The sequence below is a fragment of the Maylandia zebra genome, linkage group LG6 (genome assembly GCF_041146795.1).
Source record: "Maylandia zebra isolate NMK-2024a linkage group LG6, Mzebra_GT3a, whole genome shotgun sequence".
Classification (NCBI taxonomy): domain Eukaryota; kingdom Metazoa; phylum Chordata; class Actinopteri; order Cichliformes; family Cichlidae; genus Maylandia; species Maylandia zebra.
Window position 1 is genome coordinate 13,950,065 of NC_135172.1, and position 25,748 is coordinate 13,975,812.

The 25,748-nt window shown below is 42.5% G+C and overlaps 1 protein-coding gene across 5 annotated transcripts; it reads right to left on the bottom strand.

The window, feature by feature from the left end:
* Positions 1-2,200: 2,200 nt before the first annotated feature.
* LOC101487999 (3',5'-cyclic-AMP phosphodiesterase 4C) lies at positions 2,201-24,471 on the bottom strand. Of its 5 annotated transcripts, none has more exons than XM_076884705.1 (18): positions 24,262-24,471; positions 23,737-23,801; positions 22,549-23,296; positions 21,408-21,542; positions 17,325-17,452; positions 17,050-17,232; positions 16,909-16,948; positions 16,598-16,668; positions 15,165-15,327; positions 14,697-14,790; positions 14,441-14,598; positions 12,352-12,450; positions 12,096-12,260; positions 10,033-10,132; positions 9,795-9,949; positions 7,726-7,848; positions 7,466-7,648; positions 2,201-4,325 (listed from the first exon to the last, which is right to left on the bottom strand). In XM_076884705.1, the coding sequence occupies exons 3-18, from the start codon at positions 22,588-22,590 to the stop codon at positions 3,438-3,440; spliced, it is 2,727 nt and encodes a 908-aa protein (XP_076740820.1). In that variant the 5' UTR covers positions 22,591-23,296; positions 23,737-23,801; positions 24,262-24,471; the 3' UTR covers positions 2,201-3,437. The 5 variants fall into 5 exon arrangements, with proteins under 5 accessions (XP_076740820.1, XP_076740819.1, XP_076740821.1 ...); XM_076884704.1 differs by having other exon boundaries at positions 23,674-23,801; XM_076884706.1 differs by lacking the exon at positions 23,737-23,801 and having other exon boundaries at positions 22,549-23,292.
* Positions 24,472-25,748: the final 1,277 nt, after the last annotated feature.

Here is a 25,748-nt window from a genome sequence, read left to right on the forward strand (position 1 = left end):
TAGGCCTAAAAATGCTAATTTTTGTCTCTCCACTTTACAGTTGTTACTGAAGTAAAACAGTAAAATTATATATATATATATATATATATATATATATATATATATATATATATATATATATATAATATTCACTGATCCACACTACCAGGCTATACTGCAATGACATTGGACATTGGACTGGAGAAGTGTAGTCGGATGGTATCAAAGAGAGGGAAGGTAGTCAGAACTGAGGGGATTGAACTACCAGAAGGCAACATTGCAGACATAGAGGACAGTTACAAGTACCTGGGGATCCCGCAGGCAAATGGGAACCATGAAGAGGCCGCTAGAAAAGCTGCAACCACCAAGTACCTGCAGAGGGTCAGGCAAGTCCTGAGGAGTCAGCTGAATGGTAAGAACAAGATCCGGGCCATCAACACGTACGCCCTGCCCGTGATCAGGTACCCTGCTCGGGTAATAGGCTGGCCAAAGGAGGAGATAGAAGCCACTGACATAAAGACAAGAAAGCTCCTTACCATGCATGGAGGGTTTCACCCCAAGTCCAGCACCCTGAGGCTGTACGCTAAGCGGAAGGAAGGGGGCCGGGGACTGGTGAGTGTCAGCACCACAGTCCAGGATGAGACAACGAACATCCAAGAATACATTGGGAAGATGGCCCCAACTGACCGAGTGCTCAGTGAATACCTCAGGCAGCAGAAACCCAAGAAAGAGGAGGGAGACGAGGAACCATCATGGAAGGACAGGCCCCTGCACGGTATGTACCACCGGCAGATAGAGGAGGTGGCTGATATCCAGAAATCCTACCAGTGGCTGGACAAAGCTGGACTGAAAGACAGCACAGAGGCACTAATCATGGCAGCACAAGAACAAGCTCTGAGCACAAGATCCATAGAGGCTGGGGTCTATCACACCAGGCAAGACCCCAGGTGCAGGCTGTGTAAAGATGCCCCAGAGACAATCCAGCACATAACAGCAGGGTGCAAGATGCTAGCAGGCAAGGCATACATGGAACGCCATAACCAAGTGGCCGGCATAGCGTACAGGAACATCTGTGCCGAGTATAACCTGGAAGTCCCGAGGTCAAAATGGGAGATGCCCCCAAGGGTGGTGGAGAATGACCGAGCTAAGATCCTGTGGGACTTCCAGATACAGACGGACAAAATGGTGGTGGCTAACCAACCGGACATAGTGGTGGTAGACAAACAGAAGAAGACGGCCGTAGTGATCGATGTAGCGGTTCCGAATGACAGCAATATCAGGAAGAAGGAACACGAGAAGCTGGAGAAATACCAAGGGCTCAGAGAAGAGCTCGAGAGGATGTGGAGGGTGAAGGTAACGGTGGTCCCCGTGGTAATCGGAGCACTAGGTGCGGTGACTCCCAAGCTAGGCGAGTGGCTCCAGCAGATCCCGGGAACAACATCGGAGATCTCTGTCCAGAAGAGCGCAGTCCTGGGAACAGCTAAGATACTGCGCAGGACCCTCAAGCTCCCAGGCCTCTGGTAGAGGACCCGAGCTTGAAGGATAAACCGCCCGCAGGGGCGTGCTGGGTGTTTTTTATATATAAAACTTTTTATTTTAGTTCTGTAATAATAAAAAATGCACTAAAAGGAGAATAACTATAATGAAAAGGCAAATTTAAATAACCAGGTAATGATAAATAACGTACTGCAGAGTAGTTATGTGATAAAAGATGTTAATTATTTACACCTGTTCATTTGGATACGCTAACTTATAATTATTAGAGCCTGTCATCTTCATTGTGAGGCTTCAAAGTTTGGCAGTTGTGTTTCTTAGTAAAGGTTGCTGAGCCCAGGTCTGGTCCATCTTCATGCTACTCTGTGCTGCAGAGAGAGTGAGATCTGTGCAAGTAACAGAGTGGGAGATCCACTGCTGGATAAACTGAGAACACTGTTTCCAAACATCTTTCATCTGTAAAAATGGCTTCATAGTGTAGTCATTTAGCCTGACAAGCAAAAGGTGTCCAGTTTGATCCCAGGAGGAGACACAATTCCCTGCAGAGTCGCATTAGGAAGAGCGTTAAAAAACATTTGGCAAGACACACGCCAATACCAATACATGTCTGTCAGGCAATAATATTGGTAATTGATATATATATTAAAAAAAAAAAGAATTTTATCCTTTTTCCTTAAATGGCTTCTTGTTTCAGCTCTTGTGCAATTAGAAACTCCAGCCCATCAGCTGCATTGATCGTATTTATTATATGACATCAGCAGATTAAAATACATGTTTACTATGTACAGATATGTAACAGGGGTGTTAGATAAAGTGCCAAATACATTTTCTTTTTTTTTTACAAAACCAAACAATCAAAAAAATCAAACAAAATCAAACAATGGGATTTGTGGAAGACCATCACACCTGGTGGCCGGGTCCCACAGTTTCATTGCTTCGTGACGAGTAGCCCCCTCATTCGGAGGCTGAATTGCTCAGTGCTGGTTGTGGGACGGTTTGGCACGATTCAGGTGAACCTGTCATGATAGGATGAATACTGGGTGTTCTTTAATTATTATTATTATTATTACTATTATTTTTAAAACATTAACCAACATCGACATGTACAACAGATCAGGCTTCTGAGCTATAACGGTCCACATATTACTCAGAGACAGTGTCAGAAATCCAGCATTGTTGCATTAAGGTTAGTATGTGACGAGGTTAAACTGTTCCTGGACCACATCCCTGGAGGTGTACTCGGCATTCCTGTTCACAAGTGGAACGTTTTTTTCTAGTAAATGTGAGATGACAGACTACACTTTCCAGACTTTTTTTTTTTTTTGCATTATTTTTTTCTGTTTTCTGACAAACGGAGGAAGCTGACATTCTTTTAGCATTTGATGCTCACTGTGTGTGTGAGATGTTATCTTCCTCATCAACGGGACTGAGACAGTGACCGAGAGACAGCGGAGGGTAGTCTATAAGAACAGAACAGGCACGCACTTGTTTGCATGTGCGTATTTCAGGCTTTGTTAGATTTCCAGGAGCTACAAAAAGGTCGACAGAACAAATCCCTTCCCTTTTATTATTATTATTGTTATTATTATCATCATTATCATCCCCCCAGTTCATCCTCCATGGCAGTGATGGATTTACAGACACCAGGTGAAGAAGACTCCAGTCTGTCACTACCGGCTCCTCAAGTTGCGTTTGGGAAGATCCAGAGAGGTTTTGTTTTCGGTGTACGGTTGGTCTTTCAGTGTTTCTCTGAGTGTTTTAAGGATGTCCGGAGCAGACAACAAACTGCTCCTCAGCTACGATGCTCACAGGACAAAGTGGTCAGAGCGCGTTATTTGGAAGGAAGGGCGTCATCAGCTATTTATCATCCTCTACACCCACTCGCTGCCGTTGTGGCCTCTTTCTGGCCCTCTTCATCTCAGTCTTTCCTCACTGACCCTGTGAATTCACCTTTTTACACCTGGCTAGCTCTCCTCTTCCTCTTGTACTTCTTCCTCTGCCTCCTCTGGTGCCTCCTCCTCTCCCTGCTCTGCTGCTGCCTCTTCCTCTTCCACATTTTCCTTTATTTCCTCCTCATCCTCCACTTCTTCCTCCTCTTTCCCCTCATCCTCTTCAACATCCCCCTCCTCCTGTTCCAAAGCCTCCTCTTTTTCCACTTCTGCTTCCTCATTTTCAATGTCCTCTTCTCTCTCATCTTCTACTTTTTCTCCATCTATTTCCTCTTCTACATATGCAGTTTCTCCACCTTCCTCGCAGTCTCCCTTCTCCTCTCCCCCTTCCTCGCCTTCTTCTTCTTCAGCTTCCTCCTCCCCTTTTGTTTCCTCCTCTTGTGCTACATCATTGGCTTCTTCTTCTTCCTCTGTCTGTGCTCCTTCTTCTTCAAATTGCCCTTCTTCCTGCACCTCCTCTGCCTCTTTCTCTTCCTGCTCCTCCTCTTCCTCCTCCTCCTCCTCTTCCTCCTGGACTCCATTCTGTTCACTGTTGTGATTTTCCTGCTCATCTTTGTCATCTTCTGCATGATTCTGCTCCTCTCCGTTTGCCTCCACCTGGCCGTCCTGCATTAAGTCCTCGTCGTTGTTATCACAGATGGCTTTCCGGCCACTCCTCCCGCTGCTGTTTCTCATGTGTATGTGGTTGTGGTTGTTTTGCTCTAGGTCCTCAATAGTGATCTCAAACTGGAAGCGGTCATGCTGGAGGTGTCTATCTGGAGGAGGCGAGGGAGACTGGGGCATGGTGTTCAGGTACCACTCCCTGTTCTCTTCCAGCGTGTCCAGCAGCTCCTGAGCATCTGGATGAACCAGGTCGGCCCACGTTTCCCACAGCGGGTGGACGATGTAGTCGATGAAGCCCACCTGGGAAAGAAAAAGAAGATGAAAATACTTCAAATACTAGACGAAGCCACTTTAATGTGTGGTGCTAAAGGAACATGTCAACACTTTGGAGAATATGTTGATTCACTTATGGTTGACTTAGCTGAGCATAAAAACTGAGTTGACCTGATTCTGTCCTTACATCACAAACTCCATGTGCCATAACCATTAACGACTAAATCACACATTATCTATTCAATGCCTCAGCTTGCACAAACTTACAACCGCAGTCATCTCAAGGTATATTGTAAGACATGCTTATAAGCACGTCTCCTGTATGTTTGACTTGTACAAAAACCCAAGTGATACTTGTGCTTTTATTTCAACTCTGTAAACTGTCAATTGCTGTTAAATTGTAACTGCAGCTGCTTTATTAGGCCACAAGGTGGTGCCAACTTTCTTGCTGCTGTGTTGCACTTAGGTTGATAGTTATACAAAGAAAAAGTCAGACTGCTCTGACACCGGTGTGAGTCTCCACTGCCATATCTGACAAATATCTGAGACAAGTCAGAGCAAACCCAGGACAACACTTGAATGCCAAAAACTGCAGTCCCCTTAACGGCCACTTGAGGCTGATTGAAATCCATTTAATTCCCATGGTAACATCACTAACTTCACAGCACAAGGTTTATAGCCAAGAAAATGGTTTTGGTCTGTACATCTATTTGTAAAATCTGCAGTGGTAAACTTTTATTAAGCAGAAACCTCCATGGCTGAAAAAGAGTGCTGGTCCAAAGACTCCATATTACTCAACTATGGTGCCTTTAATTCAGCTCATTTTAATGAAGGAGTGATGAGCTCATGCAGTGCCGAGGCATCTGTCGTCTGTCTGTTTACAAGTCACAAGAATCGCTCCTCTGTGAGAGTATTGGTAAGATTTTAGTGAAGTTGCACTCAATCATCAGCAGATGGGTCTTCACCCAAACTGTGCTCAAGGTCAGGGTCACATTAGTGATTTTAAGGGGCACTTTTCCCCACATTTTCAGAGAAAAACCTCCATTCACATTTCTCACAGATTCACAATTCTTGCTCCTGATGTATTGAACAATATTGAGACCAAAGCAACTTAACAAAGTAGTTCACATCAGATTCTCAGCTTTGAGAAAGAAAGAACTTCATGAAACACCAAATGATGCGACAGCTTAAAATATGGTTTTAGGGTCGGGGTTTTCTGATCTACATTATAGTAAATAATAAAGTGCGTGAAATGACACACTGATGCATTATTGCATATTTCCATGTTTTCATGGTCATCATTGATACTGATGATTGTCCATGTAATACATAATTCTTTCAAATAACTCCTGGCAAAGAAAGCAAATAACATATGTCCCTTAAGTAGTATTTTACCTTTGCTAGAGCTAAATCCAACTGGCTGTACATTAACAAACACAAAACCATTTTACAAAGTGCAGAATCTGTGACCACAAACTTGACGCAGAATGATGTTACTGTTTCTCATCGTGAAAATCAGAAGAGGCATATCTCTGTAGCTGCTTCCAGCTGGACATTGACACAGGAATACATTTCTCACACACGTATCCAAAACAGATTTACTGACTGAGAGTTTAGCATAAGTTATTCCAGTATTAATTGTGCTGACAAATTTTGGGGGACAAATAAAAGTGCTGCACAATCAACAGTTTGTCATTCTGTCACAACGCAATATAAAACGCAATTTTTAGTTTTAATTCTAGTTGCGTCGTGGCCCGAGGTTTGTTGGTCTCTCCACGTCACTCAGCAGCCAGCAGTTGGACTGCTTTAAAATTTCATGTCTCCAGAGGATGAACCTTACTGACTTTTGTGTCTCTGAGTTTTTTCTTTCCTTCCTGTTGCTCTGAGAGAAAGCAGATGCACCGACTAAAATGTGGTTTTAAAAGAAATAATCTGTTCCCCCACAGTATATGAATTGGAACGATCTTAGCTGGGCTTCTGTCCTAATAGCCACCATCCAAACAAACATGTTTAAATAGCCCAATCCACAACTGTGTGTAAATCACAGCCACACACACACACACACACACACACACACACACACACTTTCTCTTGATCTAGTCTTGTGCAAATGGTTTGTACATTTGATGGACATTTGTCACATATTTTGATTTTTTTTTACTGGTTTGAAACTGACACTTCATAACCCAGTATACTTACACCTGAAGCTTTATTGTCAAATAACTGCAACCAATCTGCGATTTTGGACTTGTGATCTTGTGGGAAGGAAAAAGGGAGTTTTTCCTTCCCACTGTCGCCAAAGTGCTTGCTCATAGTGGGCCATATGATTGTTTTTTTCTCTGTATCTATTATTGTAGGGTCTACCTTATAATTTAAAGCGGCTTGAGGCGACTGTTGTTGTGATTTGGCGCTGTATAAATAAAATTGAATTGAACTGAATCTAATCGAATCTTGTAGGATCAAGTGAATCAAGCCCAAATCAGTGGTAACCATCTGGCAACCGCTGGTTGCTAGGGAAAAATTTGTATTGTGTGCAATTCTTTGGTTGCTACCAAATTGCTCTCTTCCATAGCACACTTCCTCCCCTCACCCACAATTGGTCATATCAGAGGCTGCCGCTCCCTGAGCCTGGTTCTGTTGGAGGTTTCTTCCCGTTAAAAGGGAGTTTTTCCTTCCCAGTGTCTCTAAGTACTTGCTCAGAGGGGTTGTCTAATTGTTTGGTGTTTCTTTCTAACACTGGCTTTTTATCTTACAATATAAAGCTCCTTGACGCAACAGTTGTTCTGAATTGGCACTATATAAATAAAACTGAATTGCATTTGTGCATATATTTACCACTGCTTGTCGTTTTGTGTTCATTTTATCATTATCAGATCGGATACTTTCCCCACACACTACCAACTCCCACATTTGCGGTGTTTGTGAATGACCTGCCACAGACAGAAAAATGCTCATTAACACTTTCTCAGAGTCTCAGCATAAACTGAAGATTTAACAGAGTCTATTTCAGGGTTGTTATTTCACACTGCTCTGTGTTTCTGTTGTTTTATCCACCCTTGCTATCATAGACACTTTAAAGTTGCTTGTTTGTGGCTCATTATCCTTTCTGTGTGCACATTTAACATCTTCACTATATTAATGACGCTGTGAGTCAGAGAGAGCTTTACCTGACTTTTCTCCACAGACGCAGTGTGTTTGTCACACATGGCGCTGATCTCCATCCCTCTCTCGCGTTCTTTGTCGCCCTGCCGAAAGAACTCCTCCATGATCCGCTCTGTCCACTGTCTGTATAAAGGTAAGTGCTTGGTGGGGTTGCTCAGGTCTGCACAGTGCACCATGTTCCTCAGTACCTACGATCATACAAGAATATTTAATGTTATGTATGTCATTCTCTCTCTGCGGGGTCAAACGTTACTGATCAAGTTACCTGTATTCGTTCTGTATAGTGGTCCAGAAGTAGCACGCCAGAACTTGTCACCTTCTTGGTCTCCACCATTGTCTTTAAATCAGCCAGCAGTGTCATGTGTTTGGACATGTCTGTGGCCAACACCTGCAGAAAACGACAGAAAGAAATGCAAACTACTTTCTGCCCGAAGCTTTTATTTTGCATCCTTGAACCTGTAATATGCTCTACGCCCTGTTAGGAATCAACCCCCTTCTACTCCTGTGTGATTATAAATTACTCTGAAAATATATAATGCAAGAATCAGGGATGAAGTCAGTCCACTTTTTCTCTAAAGGGAACCTATTATGCTTTTTCTTTATTTATCACAATGTTGTGTGCTCAAATCTTTAAATAATGACCTCATTATTTAAAGATTTGAGCTTACAGTTGTGGTCAGACGTTTGCACACATTCATCATGGACATGAATGTTCTCTTTGAACTGACAGTGGACCCCGTGGTAATCGGAGCACTAGGTGCTGTGACTCCCAAGCTAGGCGAGTGGCTCCAGCAGATCCCGGGAACAACATCGGAGATCTCTGTCCAGAAGAGCGCAGTCCTGGGAACAGCTAAGATACTGCGCAGGACCCTCAAGCTCCCAGGCCTCTGGTAGAGGACCTGAGCTTGAAGGATAAACCGCCCGCAGGGGCGTGCTGGGTGTATATATGTATATATATGTAATATGATTGACTATAGCTGATAGGCAATGCAAACATTAAAAATAATTTGTTTAACAGGTCTCATTCAGTATTCAGAACAATGGGTCCAAGAAATGCAGTACAAAGCACAGAGTACAAAGTTGCAAACGTTTTTGGAGGCATTCTACACTGCAAATTCCACAATCATCAGTTCAAACACTAATATGATTTTCAGGAACCAATCAGGCCTGGCATGAACTGGAAACCGCTGGAACACCTGGATCACTGTCCACAGTGACTCGAGTTCTACCATCAACATTTCACCATGGGCCGAGAGGAAGAAGACCAGGAAAGAAGCCCCCACTCCTTGGTGCAGGAAGAATTGACACCTTCAGACTCAACTGAAGTGTGGCGCAGTCTACATGGACAAGCCATTCTCCATGTAGACAGCTTTACATTTTATGATCAGATGAGACAAAGATTGAAGTATTTGGCCACAGTGACAAGAGGTATGTTTCAAGGAGTAAAGGTGAGGTTTTGTACCAACTGTCAAGCATGGTGGTGGTAGCATCATGTTCTGGAACTGTTGTGCTGCCAGTGCAGCTGGTGCATTACACAAAGTGGATGCAATAAAGAAAGGAAACACCTCCACAAAGATAATGATCCCAAACACACATCAATACTGGTTTCAAAATGGAGCAAGCAGGCTTCCCAAAGTTCCAACCTCAAGGCTACGGAAAATTTCTGGACTACGCCGAGTCAGTGCCAGGAAACCAACTAATTTAAATGAACTCTACCAATTCCACCAAGAATAGTAGTCAAATATTTAGCCACAATTATGCCTGAAACTTGTTGATGGCTAACAAAAAGGTCTGGTTGAAGTGTAACACATTTACCCAAATATTAGTGGGTATACTTTTGACCCTGTGTTGATTACCCCCCACCCCAACATGAATTCAAATGCTGTCAACCATTCCACCCTGGAAAAAGAACATTCAGAAATTACAATGGCATTTATCCCCATGAGAGCGGATATGATTCTGACACACAACTGTATGTACAAGTAGTCCCTGTAAATCAAAAGCTGTATTTAAAGCACCTCATCTGTATCTTTAAGGCATCATATGTGAGCACAGCAACCCCACCCAGTGCAAACCTTGTGTTTGCAAAGCTCAGCCAGTCAGAATAAGGGTAGCTTAAATGAGAAGAACCAAAACAGATACATTCAGTTTCCTGTTCAAGGTGTTTAAATATACACTTAAGAGAATCTTAAGAGAATACAAATCTTTAAAACTAAATAAAATATGACTAAAACTAAAAATGATAAATTAGATTCATACATCATTTGCATGATAATAGAAAAAAATGAAATTCTGTTAGGTTACTGCTACATTATTTTAAAACTAGTTCCCTACCATATCGATGACGAGCTTGCGAAGGCTCTGGCGCTGCCGCTTGGTAAGGTTCTGGAAAATGTCACAGTTTTCTTGGTGCAAAAGCTTGAAGCCCACGGCGAGGTGGTGGTTCTCCAATACTGACTCGTCGTTATACATTAGGGCCAGCTCTGAGTCTGAGCGCAGAGGAGGGGGTGTGAACACAGCGTGTGCAAATATCAAAGCATGTGTGTGAGTGTGTGAGCGTATGTGAACTCACTGGTGTTGATGAGGAACTGATTGGAAACTCCGGGATGGTCTACATCGTGGATGGCTGCAGCAAATAGAGCGGCGAGGATTTCCAGGTCAGTGAAGACAGCCTGAAATGACAAGAAGGGCAGGAGACAAAAGTCAATACCTCTGACAGTTTCAAAACTAGTTTCTGTGCTAATAAAATGCAAAAAGGTGCGTCTAATAGCAAAGAACATACTGCAGTTGAAGAATATGGATAAACGTTTTTACTGTCTTTGCAGACGTGACCATACCGCAGCTAAATGTGAGACGGTATGGGACAAAATTATATCTAACTTAAACAACAAACACACACAAACTCTGTTCTAAGAGTTTGTGTCTTCTTATTGCCTTTTGCAGCAGTTTTCTTGGAGTCATATTTCCCCTTTTTGCCTTTAAAAACTGTATAAAATGTTTTAACGCCTTTTCTTGGGATTCATTCTGTAGACTTCACGTCACATCATATTCTTCCCTCTCTGTAAAACTTAATAAAAACTAGAAAAAAATATTGGGTCTTCCAGTGGTTTCACCCAGTTTCCTGTTTCCAGTCATTTTTATAACCGCATTTCCATATTCCGCCAAAAACTGTGCAGCTTGTAACTTTGTAGTTCCCTAATTTTATGTATTGTGTAAGCAGCAAAAGCTCGTGGCGGGTTAACCTGCACTTGACCCACTAGAACAGCCTTTCCTGCTTTCTTTGCAAGCCAGACAGAAAAGCAGCTGTCCTGCTGTCCTGAAAACTAGAGCTACTCAAAATATGGAACACTGTCTCAGTGTGTGGGAGACAAATGCATTCCCAGATAAAGTCAGATGTTGTTCTTTTATTTCCAGTAGAAAAAACAGCAACCACAGTGACACTGAACCCAGCTCCCATTGTTTGTGTGTTTGAATCTGTGATCAATATCAGCTCATAGATTTACTTATACTTCATACTCAAGTCATAATGCTGTGAAAATCTTTTAAACTTAAGATTTCTTTGTTGTTACATCACGGCATAAGCCATGGTGTAATAAGGGTCACATGGTCAGTCTGCTTTGGATCCAATGTGACCACATAAAAGGGCTCCAGCTTTTTATGCAACACATTAACAAACATGTGACAAAAGTAAAAACACTCTCTCCAGCTTTTTATCTTTTTTAAATTGTTATTATTTTTCAGGGATGTTTCTCAGGTGCAGCTTCTCCATAGAACCATGTGTGTTAGATCAGGTACACGTTTCTTTTCTGTTGATAATCTAACACCTGGACCCACAGTTGAATCCCCTCACCCACAACAAGTTGTGACAGATGTCTGTGTTTCCCTGAGGCTGGGTCTGCAGGAGGTTTCTTCCTGTTAAAAGGGAGTTTTTCCTTCCCACTGTCACCAAGTACTTGCTCAAAACAGGATCCTCTGATTGCTGGAGTTTTATTGTAGAGTCTTTACCTCACAGAATAAAGCACCTTGAGGCAACTCTTGTTGTGAATTGGCGGTATATAAATACAACTGACTTTATTAAATTAAACAGTTGTTACTCTACTAACCCGTAAAGACTGGTACTTGTATAGCACCCTTCTACTCAGCCCTCAAAGTCCGCCATACAGCACTTTCATCTATGCCCAAGGGATTTTCTAACATAGACATACACACTCAGAGCTGGATGGATGCATCGGGGGCAACTCACTGTTCAGTATCTTGCCCAAGGATCCTTCAGTATGTGGACTGAGGAATCAGAGCAGCCACAGGTGCAATTTAGAAATGTTGAACAGGTCAGTTTGAGGCCTTGGGCCAAAAGTCTGAGGAAGCTCAAACATATTTTTTTTGTCTAGACACATGAATAATATGCATTTTAATATATAATGTATTACAACATGACACACTTATTTAAATAGGTCTATTTGTTTGAGAAAAAGTTAATTCATGTTCAACTATGAAAGTACCCAGATGTTTCAGTTAGAAGATGTTTGTCTTTCTTTGCTTTGATTTTTTATTCTCTCCACCTTTTCTTCACGCCTCTCTCCTTATGTGTGAACGGACATCAAAAGTGTGTGTGTGTTTGTGTGCGTGTTGACCTACATCAAGAGCAGGTGTGGAGAGAAGAACATGTGTGGACTGGGTGACATCTGCAGCATGGAGGCTGTTGTGGTACGCTACGTTTCCATGGTAATGGTCCTCCAGGGTCATCACGTAAGTGACAAAGGTGTCGACTGGGATACGAAATGTCTTCAACAGCTCTCGCTCCTGAGGAGGAGCGAGACAAAAGAAAAGGGAGTACACCGTGTACATGAGCACAGACACGAACAGTCCACATTTATACGATTATTTTCTTTACCTGGAAGATGGCGTACATGATGCAGCTGAGAGGTCTGTTGTTGGAAAACTCTGCTACTCTGAATATGTTAAAACTCCACTTGTCCAGATCCTCCAGCTCCTGTTTCAACACACAAAGTAAAGCGAGCCATAGCTTGAAAATCACACTGTTTCAAAAATGTTTCATCAAAACTTTCAGATGGTCGTATTAAAGTCCTCCTTACAGTGCAGTGCGCTGTATACTCTACTTTCAAGGGGCCAGACTTTCTTGTAACTTTTAACAGTGGTGTAGAGCAACAATTCTCCAGTTTTCTGAAGATCTTTCAAAGACTTTCTTTGCACATTCTCTCATTTTCAGTCCAATTCTTGCACTTGACCATTTTTAGAAGATGTTTAGTAAGTCATTTAAAACTGACCTACGAATCACTCAAACATAAAAAAGAACCTAACTCAAGGTATGAACAAGTGTTGTGTCTACACATTACAGACAACAAAGAACCCGTTCCAAATAGTATCTTTAGTCACTTTGCTACTAACAGCATATTGCCAAAACACATAACTTGTTCTTAAATGAATTTTAAAAATTCAAAAGAGAACACACAACTGTCATTAATATGTACAGAGGAGGTCAGCAGAGAGGAACAACAGAGAGCCTTCAGCCTGTGGTGTCGGGGCTCGCAAAAATGATGGAATATTGAACCCAGAAACGTTTATTCTGACTGGCAGTGGCTTCATTTTTCAGCATGAAAATGATCTTAAGCCCACTGCTAATGCAGTAAAAGCATACATGGATAGAAGAACACACAGTAGAACCCTATCAGTCATGGATCGGCCTCCAAAGAACTCAGACCTACACATTACTGAAGCAGTGTGGGATCATTTTGACCGAGAACAGAACAAAAGGCAACGAAAATCCAAAGAACTCTTCCTGAAGACTATTTAAAGAAAAGAGTTTCCCAGCAAAACAGATAAATAAATGGCCTGTATTTGTAAAGCACTTTACATATCCAGTCATCCATTCACACACAGGTGATGGCAAGCTACATTGTAGCCACAGCCACCCTGGGGCGCACTGACAGAGGTGAGGCTGCCGGACACTGGCGCCACCGGGCCCTCTGACCACCACCAGTAGGCAACGGGTGAAGTGTCTTGCCCAAGGACACAACGACCGAGACTGTCCAAGCCGGGGCTCAAACCGGCAACCTTCCGATTACAAGGCGAACTGCCAACTCTTGAGCCATGATCGCCCTGGCTAGATAAATACATGGATGGTAGTTTAAGACTTTAGCACCAGACTTTAGCCCAAAGGTCAAACACATGACTCTAAATCAAGTCTAAGGTCACTCTGTATTAACCTACATAATGTTTCCTGACAAGACTTCATTGAGCAAACAGCTGAAAGTTCAAATCATCCTCCATCCCAAACATGAGCAGACTTCCAGTGCTTCCATCTTTGAGCTCTGGCACCATTTCAACACTAATCACACAGCAGACACTGCTTTGATGTCTCTCAGCATAACCTTGACAGTTGAGCCTTAGTGGTAGGTGGTCCACAGATGTATAGAGAATATCTGTCACCTGGTCCAGTTCTTAATTACAATGGCGTAGGAACAAAGCTTTATGTTTGTATCTAGCATACTTTAATGTGATTTATGTGCTGCATGACCAAGCAGTCAGAGACAGTCTCCACCCCACTGTGGACCTTCCAAAAAAATGTGGTGCTAAAGACTGGATGGAATTAAACAAGCAGGCGTCAGGCACTAGAAAGCAGACTAAAGGATTAATAAAAGACTCCAGCTGGTATGTGAACAGACATAAACCTAATAAATATATGAGCACTTTTTTCTTACAACAAGTCAGTACTTGCAGTTATTTTCTGAAAAGCCAGGCCAAACTTTCTCGATTGCATAAAGTATACAGTAACGTGGGATATAATCATGTTTGCTTATGTTTCTATCAGATACAGGGTACGTGCGTACATCTGTTTCTTGCTGCTAGAAGGGAAAAACAATGCCAAAGCCATGAAAAATAATATCATTTTTCAGAGATCCGAGCTCAAGTCTGAGCAAAGTTTGATGGCGAGTGTGAATAACGCAGATAGAAAACAGCACCTTGGCAAGCTCATCCTCGTGGTCCGTGTTGACGCCGAAGCGAGGCATGGAAGCGCTGGAGAGGCTGGAGCTGTGAGACAGTTTCCTCACTCCGCTGATGTGACTCATGGATTTATCTTTCAGAGTGGGAGACGGGATTTCCACCTCATTCTGCTTGTCTGAAGACACACACACACACACAGTGGATTTATAGTTTTTAATTTGGATAAGGTCATAAATGCGATGTGGACAGAAATCACATTCTGGTCCCGCTCACCCATGAAGGTGCTGGAGATGTACTCAGACACCTGGTTCCCGGAGCGACTCATCTCTGACAGGTGAGAGAGCTCTCTGTTCAGCATCCTCTTAAACTGTGGCAGAATGAGAACAAAACACAAAGATGGTGTGAGTCAACCTGAGGCTTCCCTCAGGAAACTTAGCGTTATTATTCAAAACAGAAGGCCTGTTTGGATTCTGGGCTTTGAGTGAGTCCAGAGGTTTAAGGAAACAGTAAAACGACTGAAAAAAAAATGTTGGAGATAGATTTTTACATTTTCTGTTTAGTGTCCTATAATTATTACTTACAGCACAGAGGCACCAATTCATGTATTAACTGCTAGCAAAAATCAAAATGTAATGATTTGAGCTAAATATTGAAAACATACATAAAGGTTCATCTGCATGGTTATGAGCTGATCTACAGCTGGTGACATGTTAATACGTTTATACGGTGTTAGTTACAAACCTTGTTGGAAGCCATCTCGCTGACAGAGCGGTGTGTCTGGATGGTCTCCAGCTGGTCTAAGCACCAGTCCAGCTCCTCCAGTGTGTCCAGAGCGAGCTGCTGGTACTGCTGGTCTGATAGTGTCGCCCTAGGACTGACGCACACTCCACCCAAAGGAGACCTCCTAAAAAAAACAGAGTAGTAAAATAATTAGGCTTTTAATAACCCAGTACAATCCACAAGTATCTGTAATCACAAATGTGTGCATGGGTGTTAAACTGCATGCTTTTTAAGCATGGATACTACCTAAACTGTAAATAAAAACAGAATGCTACAATTTGGACGTTATTTTGAGCATACATTTAGTTGGAAACAGCACAAAGTCAACATCTGAAATGTTGAAACTGAGATTTTTTTTAACTTGCTAAAATTTGAATATGGTGCAAGCAACATGTTTTGTTTTGTTTTAAAAAAAACTGTAGGTGTGTTACATTACATGTTTTTAGCAATGCTCTGTAAGGAAACAGACTTCCAGTACTTGTGGTTACTGTAGTTCAGTTGTTTGATGCTGACAGAAACAGTGGTTGGAGACTACAGCAAGACCAAAATCATCAAAACACAATAAACCTGAAGCTTTCGCGCCTCGCTGTTTTAAAGAAAGGAGCAGGTCTGCGACCACGAGCAGTCAGTTACCATCTTCAAAACAACGTTTGGGCATCAAAGTGGCAATAAAATGACAATAAGATGGAGTCAGTCTGCAACTGAATAGGATCAAGTTGGGGTCTGTTTGTAGTGCATCTATTAAATGTGAAATTTGTTTAAAATAAATCTTTTGCTGTCTACGTACACAAAAATTCACATTGAAGTTTACATTCATTACTTACATTTAGAGTCCTGACAGAACCTCGTATCTACAGGGCAGCGATTTAACTGCAAAATGACAGGCGCTCTGCAAACTTGCATTTTTACAGGTTTTTACTGATTTTTCCAAGGTGCAAGGAGCTTGCTGTCCTACTTTGTTTGTTTGTTTGTTCGTTAATTTATTTCGATCATGTAAACAATATACATAAGTTCATTTGGCAAAGAATAGAAGATAAAAAATGCTATACAAAATAAAGCTAAACATGTGTGACTGAGCTGTAACTGTCTGAGGAGTTTTTCATACTTTTGCTTTCAAATGTATGTTATAAGGCACTGCTGGTCAAATCAGGCACCTCGGCTACTTTCCTATAGCAATGTTGAGCTACTGTATGGTTGGAATACATGCAGAATGTGGTTTGATAAAATAAGTAAAACCTTCTTGCACCGAACTACTTTTGCATTCTGTCTTTATTTACATTTTCCCTAACATCCCTTTTTTTATTGGTAACAGGTCTTATAAACTCCTGTAACGTACAAATGGTCCTTTAACTTATGCAACATAAACTCTGTGGACAACAGGTGGTGATACTGACTTGACGGTCGGTGTGGAGACGTTGGCAAGGATGGTGAAGTTGCTCCGTACCGATCGCAGACTAGCCAATACCTACAATGATCGCACAGCATCACAGGAAAACAGCATAAATACAGAACAAGCTTACACAGATGTACACATATTACTGAGAGGTGAACGCTTAATAACGTGATCAATCATTTCTGCTGTTTCAATAAAAACTTCGCCTCCAAATCCTATAATTATATTGAGTGTCTGGGCACACTGGAAACAGTATGAACCAGTTTTTATGACTACTCATGAAGATAAATGAATCTATAAAGTCAAACTCACTTGGGCAAAAGGTGTGACAATAAAATCTTCTGCAGTATGCCTAAGACAGGAAGAGTTGGAAAATAGAGAGAAAGCTGAGTGCAACATTTCATACAGCCATGGATAAAGTCATCACTAATCTCATCTCTCTCTAACTCTCACCCTTCGCTGGCGAGGGAGGAGTTCCGTGAGACCGTCTTGGGGGACATGTCGTAGTCCGAGTCGGAGCGGTACAGGAAGGACTCTCTTCTCTGGCCCTGGGGGAAGGTCGTGGGGAGCGTGAGGCTCGGACTCTGGGAGCCCAAAGGGGTGTGACCTGGGGACACGCCATTTTCTGCTTCGTAACTGGAACGTGATAGCAGTGATTAGAGAACGACAGGAAAGCTTTCTGCAAAATGAAATCGGTGATTTGACGAGGGCTTAAAATGTGTGTGAACCTGTCAGAGTCTGCTTGTGTGATGGAGATGCGAGGCGGGATACGAAGGGGAAGAGTTGTGGGACGTGACGCGTTGCCCAGGACTTCTGGTGACCGGGTGCGATCTCGAGGTCGCAGCCAGCAAGGTACCTGGTGAGGTAAAACGTAGGTTCAGTCCGGCACAATGGGTGTGACTCAATCAATTACATCAGTCAACGATCTGTGATTCTAGGCACAATTATGGGCAAAGCTACTGTTTGGGAGCAGTGGCGTGTCTAGAAATTTTTGTTGGGGGGGCCAGGTAGGGGCACAGATTTGGAGAAGGGTGGCAGATGTAATTGGCAGATAATGTTTAAAAAAAAAATTCTACCAACCGTTAACCATAATTCAATAATCCTATACACCTAATAACCGAATGCGCTTTTAACTCTTATTAGAATGAGATTTTAACCACTACGGTGCAAAGTTTTTAGATACTGCGTTGATAAAGTACAAGAGATACAATCAGTGCTTTGTCAGTGTTTACTCAGCATTCAAGGACAGAAATATTTGCATAGTATTTTTACTGACATGTAGTGCACATATGTTTTGGGCAAAAACATTTTTGAATATTAAAATACGAACATTTGTAACAAACAATTGACAAATTAGCCATTCCAATGCAAAACTTTATCTGCCTGTTAAAAAAAGAAGATAATCTTCTCACAAACTGGTGTTTGATTTTGAAACAGGAAAAAAGTGGGGAAACAACTGAAAAGACTAACATTTGAATAAAACCTGAAAGCAAGTAAATACTTTCTCTGCTGCCTTATGGTAAACTTTGGTAATATTGATAAAGAACAACACTGGCTGATGATGAAATACAGTCAGCTGGCATGGTGACACTGCCAGTATAACCTGCAGGGCTGGACCGGGACAGAAAATCGGGCATTTTGACTACAGACCGACCCACCAGGTATTAAAGCCATAAAGCCTTTGAATGAAAACAAATGCTGTTGTGACAGTGATGTACAGTCTTGTTGGTATATGTATGATTTCTATACATTTTACGTCAGATAAAAACTTTGGTTGTAAGATTTAGATAATTATTTTTTAAAAGCTAGATATTTTAAATGAGAATAAGAAAGAAAAGTATTTCTTTGTGCCCCCCTTTCCCTGTTAATGCCCTACCTGGCCCCCTGGCAACACTTTCCTAGACCCGCCCCTGCACAGTTACCAGCTGTCTGCTACATAAAAAAGGATCCTGGTGCTATTTATCTCTCAGAAACAGTTCATAACTTCCCTTCAACTCATTCATGTCACCTAAAAGGTAAACCTGTTTCTCCATCACCTGTTCAGCTCTGATGATTCAGTAAGGACATCTCCTGGTTTCATCTTCACGTTTCCCTCTCATCACACATCCAAACCGACATCATGACCAGCAGCTTTACAGCTGTGGCTCCAGCAAACATCAGCTGATATTAGAAATTAATATTAAATAAATTCTAACAACAGCTGGTCAAGCTTAAACGTGCTGCTGTTGTTTAGCACGACATCTGCTGGTTTCCTCTTTCTGGCCCAAAGTGGGCGATAAATAAACAAGAGAGAAAAGCTGATCAGCTGATCATTGATCAGTTTCATGATTGAATTAGCAACAGGAGAGGCAGGGGGAGAGAATGAGAGAAGAAGAGGCAGCTGTGCAGCGTAACGACAGAATAACTCCAGCTTTGTGTTTTTTCCATTCTAGCTAAAGTTCGGGACAAACTGCGTCTCTTCTCAGCTCAATACGAAACGTGTAATATTTTCTCTGAATGAGGGACCATTCCATTTTTTTTAAGGAGCCGTTGGCAACTCTACTAACTTTATGAATAAAATAAAGTTCACTATCAGTAACATCATAGCACCCACCCAGCTGTATAAAAACTCCGTCAAGCTGGCTAGAACGCAGTACGAGTTATTGCAACTGAGGGTAAAAAGTCAGCACAACGAAAATAAACTCCACCTAAACTTGGTTTATATCTGACCCAGATAGACTGCAGGTCATAACTTCTTACCTGAAGTTCAGTTCACCTGACACTCGGACTGGTGGCCGCCTCGGGGCTCTCCTCCTGCCTCCCCTTCCCTCATCCACCTGCTGACCTCTGTGGAAGCCCCGTCATAGCCACCACCAAACAACTGAGTTATTTTTACACATCGACCTGCATCTGGCCAATCCACCACCTCTCATTGTTCATGCCGTTACAAAAAAAAAAAGAAAAAAAAATAAGTCACCGGGCATATGCCCGGTATGCCCGATGGCCAGTCCAGCTATGTTAACCTGCAACCAAATCTGCAGCTCCATACAGCAATGTTACGACTTAGATTATATCTTATAACTCATAACTCTTATGTTAGCTGCCCTCAGTAGCATACTGTCTGAAATATTTGATGGCAGCAATAATTCTTTAAGTGTTATTTTTTCTTTGGTATTCTAATTTCACCGAAGTTTACTAAACTCAACAAACTTAATATTACTTACCGGGACATTTATTCTGTCATTTTCTTTCACCGAAAAATTGTTTCCTGCAGTGCCATCTTTCGTGCTTGGCTCTCCTACCTTTGCTAACGTGATGCACATAGCGCAGAAGCCGATGCTGCATTCACTTACACTTGGATATCTGAGCTTCACCGTGAAAACATAATCGGACATTTGATATTTGATTGAATTTTATTGTTTTGCCTTTGGGGTGGCACCTGGGGTGGCCAGTCTGGTTGGGGGGGTGGCCTGTGCCCCCCCAGGCCACCCCGCTGGACACGCCACTGTTTGGGAGATATAGCTTGCCTAACCAAGGTTTTAACAATAGGTGGGTGGAGCTTATGTGCTTAAAGCTAGTACACCTAGCTGATGAGATGACCAGTCAGTGTCACTGACATCATACAGAGGCAAGGGTAGATTTAGAGCAGCGGGAAGGCTGTGCTTTTTATTCTCACACATATCTCACAATCAGGTGCACACGAGGGTGTGATTAAAATTTTAGGATTAGGGTGAAATGAATGAATGATTTTTTAGCTGTAAATACTTTTGGTGATTTTCAGTGTGAGAGGTCAAAATTTGCCCATCTAGTCCACATTTTCAAAATCTATTTGTCAGCAGGTAAAAATATTTTGACATGAAGTGCTATCAAAAAAAATTTTGTTTTGAGTTTTTCCTATTGTTTCCTTGGCAGCAGGAGAAAGCTGTAAATACACTAACATTTTAACTTCTCGCTAAGTGATAAACCTATAAATAATTTCCTATAGAAAACACGGAGCAGACAAAGCGTAGCATATGTATTTGTTTTGCATGATATTTATTGCTGAACTGAACCCTTTGACCATGTTTGTGCACTTGGTGCCTTTAGAAACATTTTAATGCAATTATGTGTCAAATTATACAAACTGCTGTGTGGTTAATAATCTGCACAGCAGCCCATTTTATCACAGTCCAGCAATCTTTTATTTTATTTGTATGTTACTTAGCACTAATTAGCAGGTGTCTCTCATCAGCATTGTGAATTGGTGTAGGAACTTTTTGGGGCAGTTTTCATTGATCAGCGGGACATGAGAACTGCTCGTACAGGAACACCAGTCACATCTGATTAAAAGAGACGTAAACGGTTTGGTGTATTTGCTCCAAACTAGAGTTTTAGAAAGCTTTTCCTCCCTGGAAATTATAGTTTGACCACCATCTTTGCTGTTATAGAATTCTCGCACAGATTCAGCTAAGCTTGCAATCATTACCTCTGTCCTCTGATACAATTTGGCTTCATAAAACCAGGATCGCTATAGCCTTCTAGGGTTCAAAACAGGTGCCCACAATCAGTGGATGAACTCACGGTAGCTGCTTTCATCTATTAACTACAGTCTATATGTCTAAAAAGGGTAATTTCCTGCATTATTCAACTTCAGATAAGTTTGAAGTATTGCTTGAAGTAACAGAAGAAAAAGGGACAGATCTTGGTGGCTCACCAAGGTGGTCCTTATAATTCAGTGACCTGTTGTGCTAAAGTGTTTGTTGCTATCAACAGTGACTTCAGGTGTTACCAAATCAACGGGACTGGAACCATTCAGATTGCCACTTTAACATGCTCATTCCATCTTCCCATACCTGGAGACTTGGCGAGAGTCTTCTGCTCCTCCCTCTGCGTAACTCAGCCCCCAGCGTGGACCCGGACGTATACGATCGGCTGTAGCGAGATGACTCCGCCTTCTCCCCAGCACCTGTTATATCTGTGTCATTTCCCTGAGAGACAGAAGGGAGGCAGGTAAGGGAAATGGGGATATGGAACAAGAAGGTGCATCTTCAGAGGATTAAAAGAGAACATATTGTGTCTTTCACAAAAACACTGCGTTGCGTGTGTAATGATTAAAAAAACCCAACACATTCAGTAGCAAAAATGGAAGAACGCAGTTGCTGTTTTGGCTCATGTCCCAGGCTGTGTTGTTTTGCCATATTCAAACAATGACGAGCAAAGAAACTTGTACAGAAACACAGACTATAAATTATTGATGTAAGTGTGTGTGACTGTGCATGTGTGTCTGGGATAGGGCCTCTACAGACTGAGCTCTTAGAGGCTGATCTGCACTGCAGTACCGTAGCAACAAAACACTGGGGGAATGGTAGCAGTTGCTAGGCAACAGTGCCGTGTTGCTTCCATGCTGTGTTTGATGTCATCCAGACCCAGATGTGGGGAGATGCTCGCATCCACACACGCACGCATGCACGCACGCATGCACGCACGCATGCACGCACGGACACACACACACACACATGGACGCATAACAAAATGTATAATCAATAAAAGAGCTCCCGATTAATGCATGCTGTTATGTCCTTTGGCCAGGACTTCACCTTTAAACGGAAATCACTCATTTACATAGAGCACTCACTTAGCTGCGGCTCATTTACATAGAGGACTGGGACTGAGTGGCTCCTGCTGGGTGAGTGTAGGCTGGAGGATGCAAACTGTCCACTCGGACTTCTGAGTGTGTGCGGGAACAAAGAGAGCTTGGATGTGTGAAAGTCATGGGGCGTTTATGTGACGGTAGGCATTCAAGTTGCACACACACACGCACACACACACACACACACACACACACACACACACACACACACATACACACACACACACACACACACACACACAGAGTTCAGTGAGACAGTCTGCTACTAGGCCTGGGATCTACGGTCTCTGTGACTGTGACAAGGTTAGCAGATTTTCCCTGATTGTTCAGATCTTCCTCCTCACCTCTTCTCCAGTCACCGACAGCACGCTGCGGCTCTTCTTCATTCTGATTGGCTCGTTCTGGGCCCCAGGGCGGAGCGTTCCGGAACCCAGGCAGCAGAGCAGGTGGAGAGCCAGGACCGGAGAGGTCAGAGGTCACTGCAAGGTCAAACCGGGGTCAGACCGGGTCACAACCGGCCCCCATTGGAGCGGATTCGGCCAGCCAACCGCCTCACTCGCGCTCCCTCTGCACCTCAGTCTTCAGGTGGTTGAAGTAAAGCGTGGTGGAGAACAGTAAAGGAGCATTTACGCAGCCCTCAAAGGCTGCAGGTTCAGACCGAGGCCGCTGACCTTTGTTTGGATCTGTCTGTTTTCCAAAGTCAAAGGCAGAAGAAAGAAAAAAAGTCACTCCATGTTGTCTTGCTTTGGCCAGATGAGCCAATGAACATCTCAGTCAGGGTTCATGATGCCGTTGCCAAAGGAAACCCCTTTCTCTAAAACGTCTATCCAGCTCTGAGAGTTGTCTGCATGATGTTCCCCAGTTGTTAACCTGATTCCACATGAAGGCAATTTCCCAACAATTAAGAATCCAAACTCCAAAGAGATTACAGAGAAATTTGGTCCTCTCCTTTCTCAGGTCAATCATCCACAATATGACTGGTCATGGTCTGGATCCAAATCCTGCTTAGGAAGACGTGTCAAGCATGACCTCGTCTGAGAAGTCCAAACATCCTGGTTTGATCTGCCAGAGTCAATCCTGGAAAAAATCTTCCTGTGAGAAAACAGAAATTAAGTGTTAGTATGTACAGACTTTAAAAAACAAGAACAAAACAGAAATACTCTTTCCTGTCTTATTTCAGTGAATTCATTTGATGTATCATAAAATTGGAAAAACTTGTCCTCATGTATACAGTACTACAGAAGATGTGAGTGGTTTTCCATGATACAAATTTCATATATGAAAAAAAAGCCTCCAAACAAAACTCTCAAGACATGGCTGGTTGACTGGTAAATAACTCAGAGCGAGGACAACGTGTTTTGATTGGCCTTGCTGGAGCCGTACCTACAGTGTGGCTAATTCTGAGCAGATACTGCAACACCAAAAAGCTCTCTGATGTTATATAATTACTCTGAGCAGTTCAAACTGACCTAATTCTATTGGATGGGACAGATTCAGCATATCAGAGTGTTTCTGATGGAGCTGGTACACACATAGAGAGCTGCTGGAGAAGACTTTCATCAAGGGTCACCATGAACACACCCTCTCAGCGATGGGTCTTCCACACAGCAGCGTCCACACAGATTCACACGGGTAAAAAAACAAAACAAAATGAAAGAAAAACATACCCAAAACAAAAGAGGAGAAATCATCAAATGCATAGTGACACAGTGACATATATATGCACAGACAATCAAGGCATTTGAGCCTTTACACACACACGCAATAGCTGCAAACCAATACCACCTCCACTACAGATAAAGCAGCTTATAAAACCAAGCAGCTATGCATCAATATGCAGCTCAACCACCAGCCTGCTGTTCTCTCACAAAACACCCAAATACATATATAAAGCGAGCGCGCACATGCTGAAAACATTCACATATGAGGAATGCCCCTGCTGTCATGACTGTTTGCACACACTGCATGAGGTATGTGTCACACACACATACACACACATGTCCACATACACTGGCACACACAGACTGGAGGATGTAGGAAAAAAAAATCACACTCACCTTGATCGCCTGAAGATCAACAGCAAGATGGGCTGCGCCTCCTCTTGCTTTCACTTGTCGCCTTCTCCTTCTCTCCCCTGCTCCCTCTGTTTTTCTGTAGACATAACGGTGTATCGCCACGGCTAGAGGGGGAAAGAAAAAAACACACACACACTTGCTGTTTTCATGAATATCCGTAGCTTTACCAGCTCCCCTCCCTCCCTTTCTCTCCTCTCCCTCTCCCCTGCCTCAGTGGTCTCCCCCAGCCACCCCCCCTCCCACCACCGCCACAGCCTCCACGGAGAAGCCCATCTTCCCTCCTCTCCCTCCTCCTGCACAGACGCACAGTATGTCCATTAATCCCATACAACACTCTCCGCTCCTCTCCTCCTCCTCTCTCCATCGGTACTCCTGTCTATTTCTATTTTTTCCATCTTATTAGCAGCCACACACTGATCCTCTGTTTCAATAGTCAGTTTCATCGCTCTCCATCACACCCACCCACGACACAGGGCACATTTTTATTGGAACAAACCACTCATATTAAAAAAAACAACAACCCACAGATCACAATAAGCATTCATTTCTCCTTTTTTCCTCCCACGCCTCTTTGCTATTTTTACAGCCATTCAAGGGCATGCAGCACAGTTCTCAATACACTGTTTCTGTATCTTTTGTATTTATTTAACTTTCAACCAAGGTTTATTTATAAAGCACCAGCCAACAAACAGCCGCTTTATATTGTAAGGTACAATATTATATCATAAGATTGTTATAGTATGCATAAGCAATCACACTTTATAGTCTGAATACACTCTACCCTTCTGCACAGTACTTGCTTTGTTTATTTAATTTTTCTTGTGCATATTATTTTTCTATTTTTGTTTATTTAAGTTATGTATTGGTGTGAAAGGAGCCCACATAACCACTGTGTTTTACAGCATATATGGCAATAAACGTCTTATAGATAGATAGATAGATAGATAGATAGATAGATAGATAGATAGATAGATAGATAGATAGATAGATAGATAGATAGATAGATAGATAGATAGATAGATAGATAGATAGATAGATAGATAGATAGATAGGTAGGTTTCCAGGGGTCATCACAATGCATGGTATTCAATGCCTTTTGTTCTAGGACAAATTAAGGCAGCAAATTCACACGTGAGAAGCAGGAAGGAGAAACACTGAGCCAGTGTTTTAGTTTTTCAGATAGACACTGATACTCACAGAAACTGTGAATAGAATAGCTTGAGCAGATACTAAACCTGTGCTGCCTTTTGTCATTGAGAGAGGATCTGATTTGTTAGCATTACAGCCAAATAATAATAGAAATTGTCCACGCACACACACACACACACACAAACATTTTTTTTTCCATGACGCTGCCTTGCTGTTCTGTTATTCTCCCATCAGCTTTTATAGGCATTATCTAGATTTGATTCCTCCCCAGGACCTGCACTGATTGTTCCCTATTTGCAAAAGTGACAGCGCAAAGACGC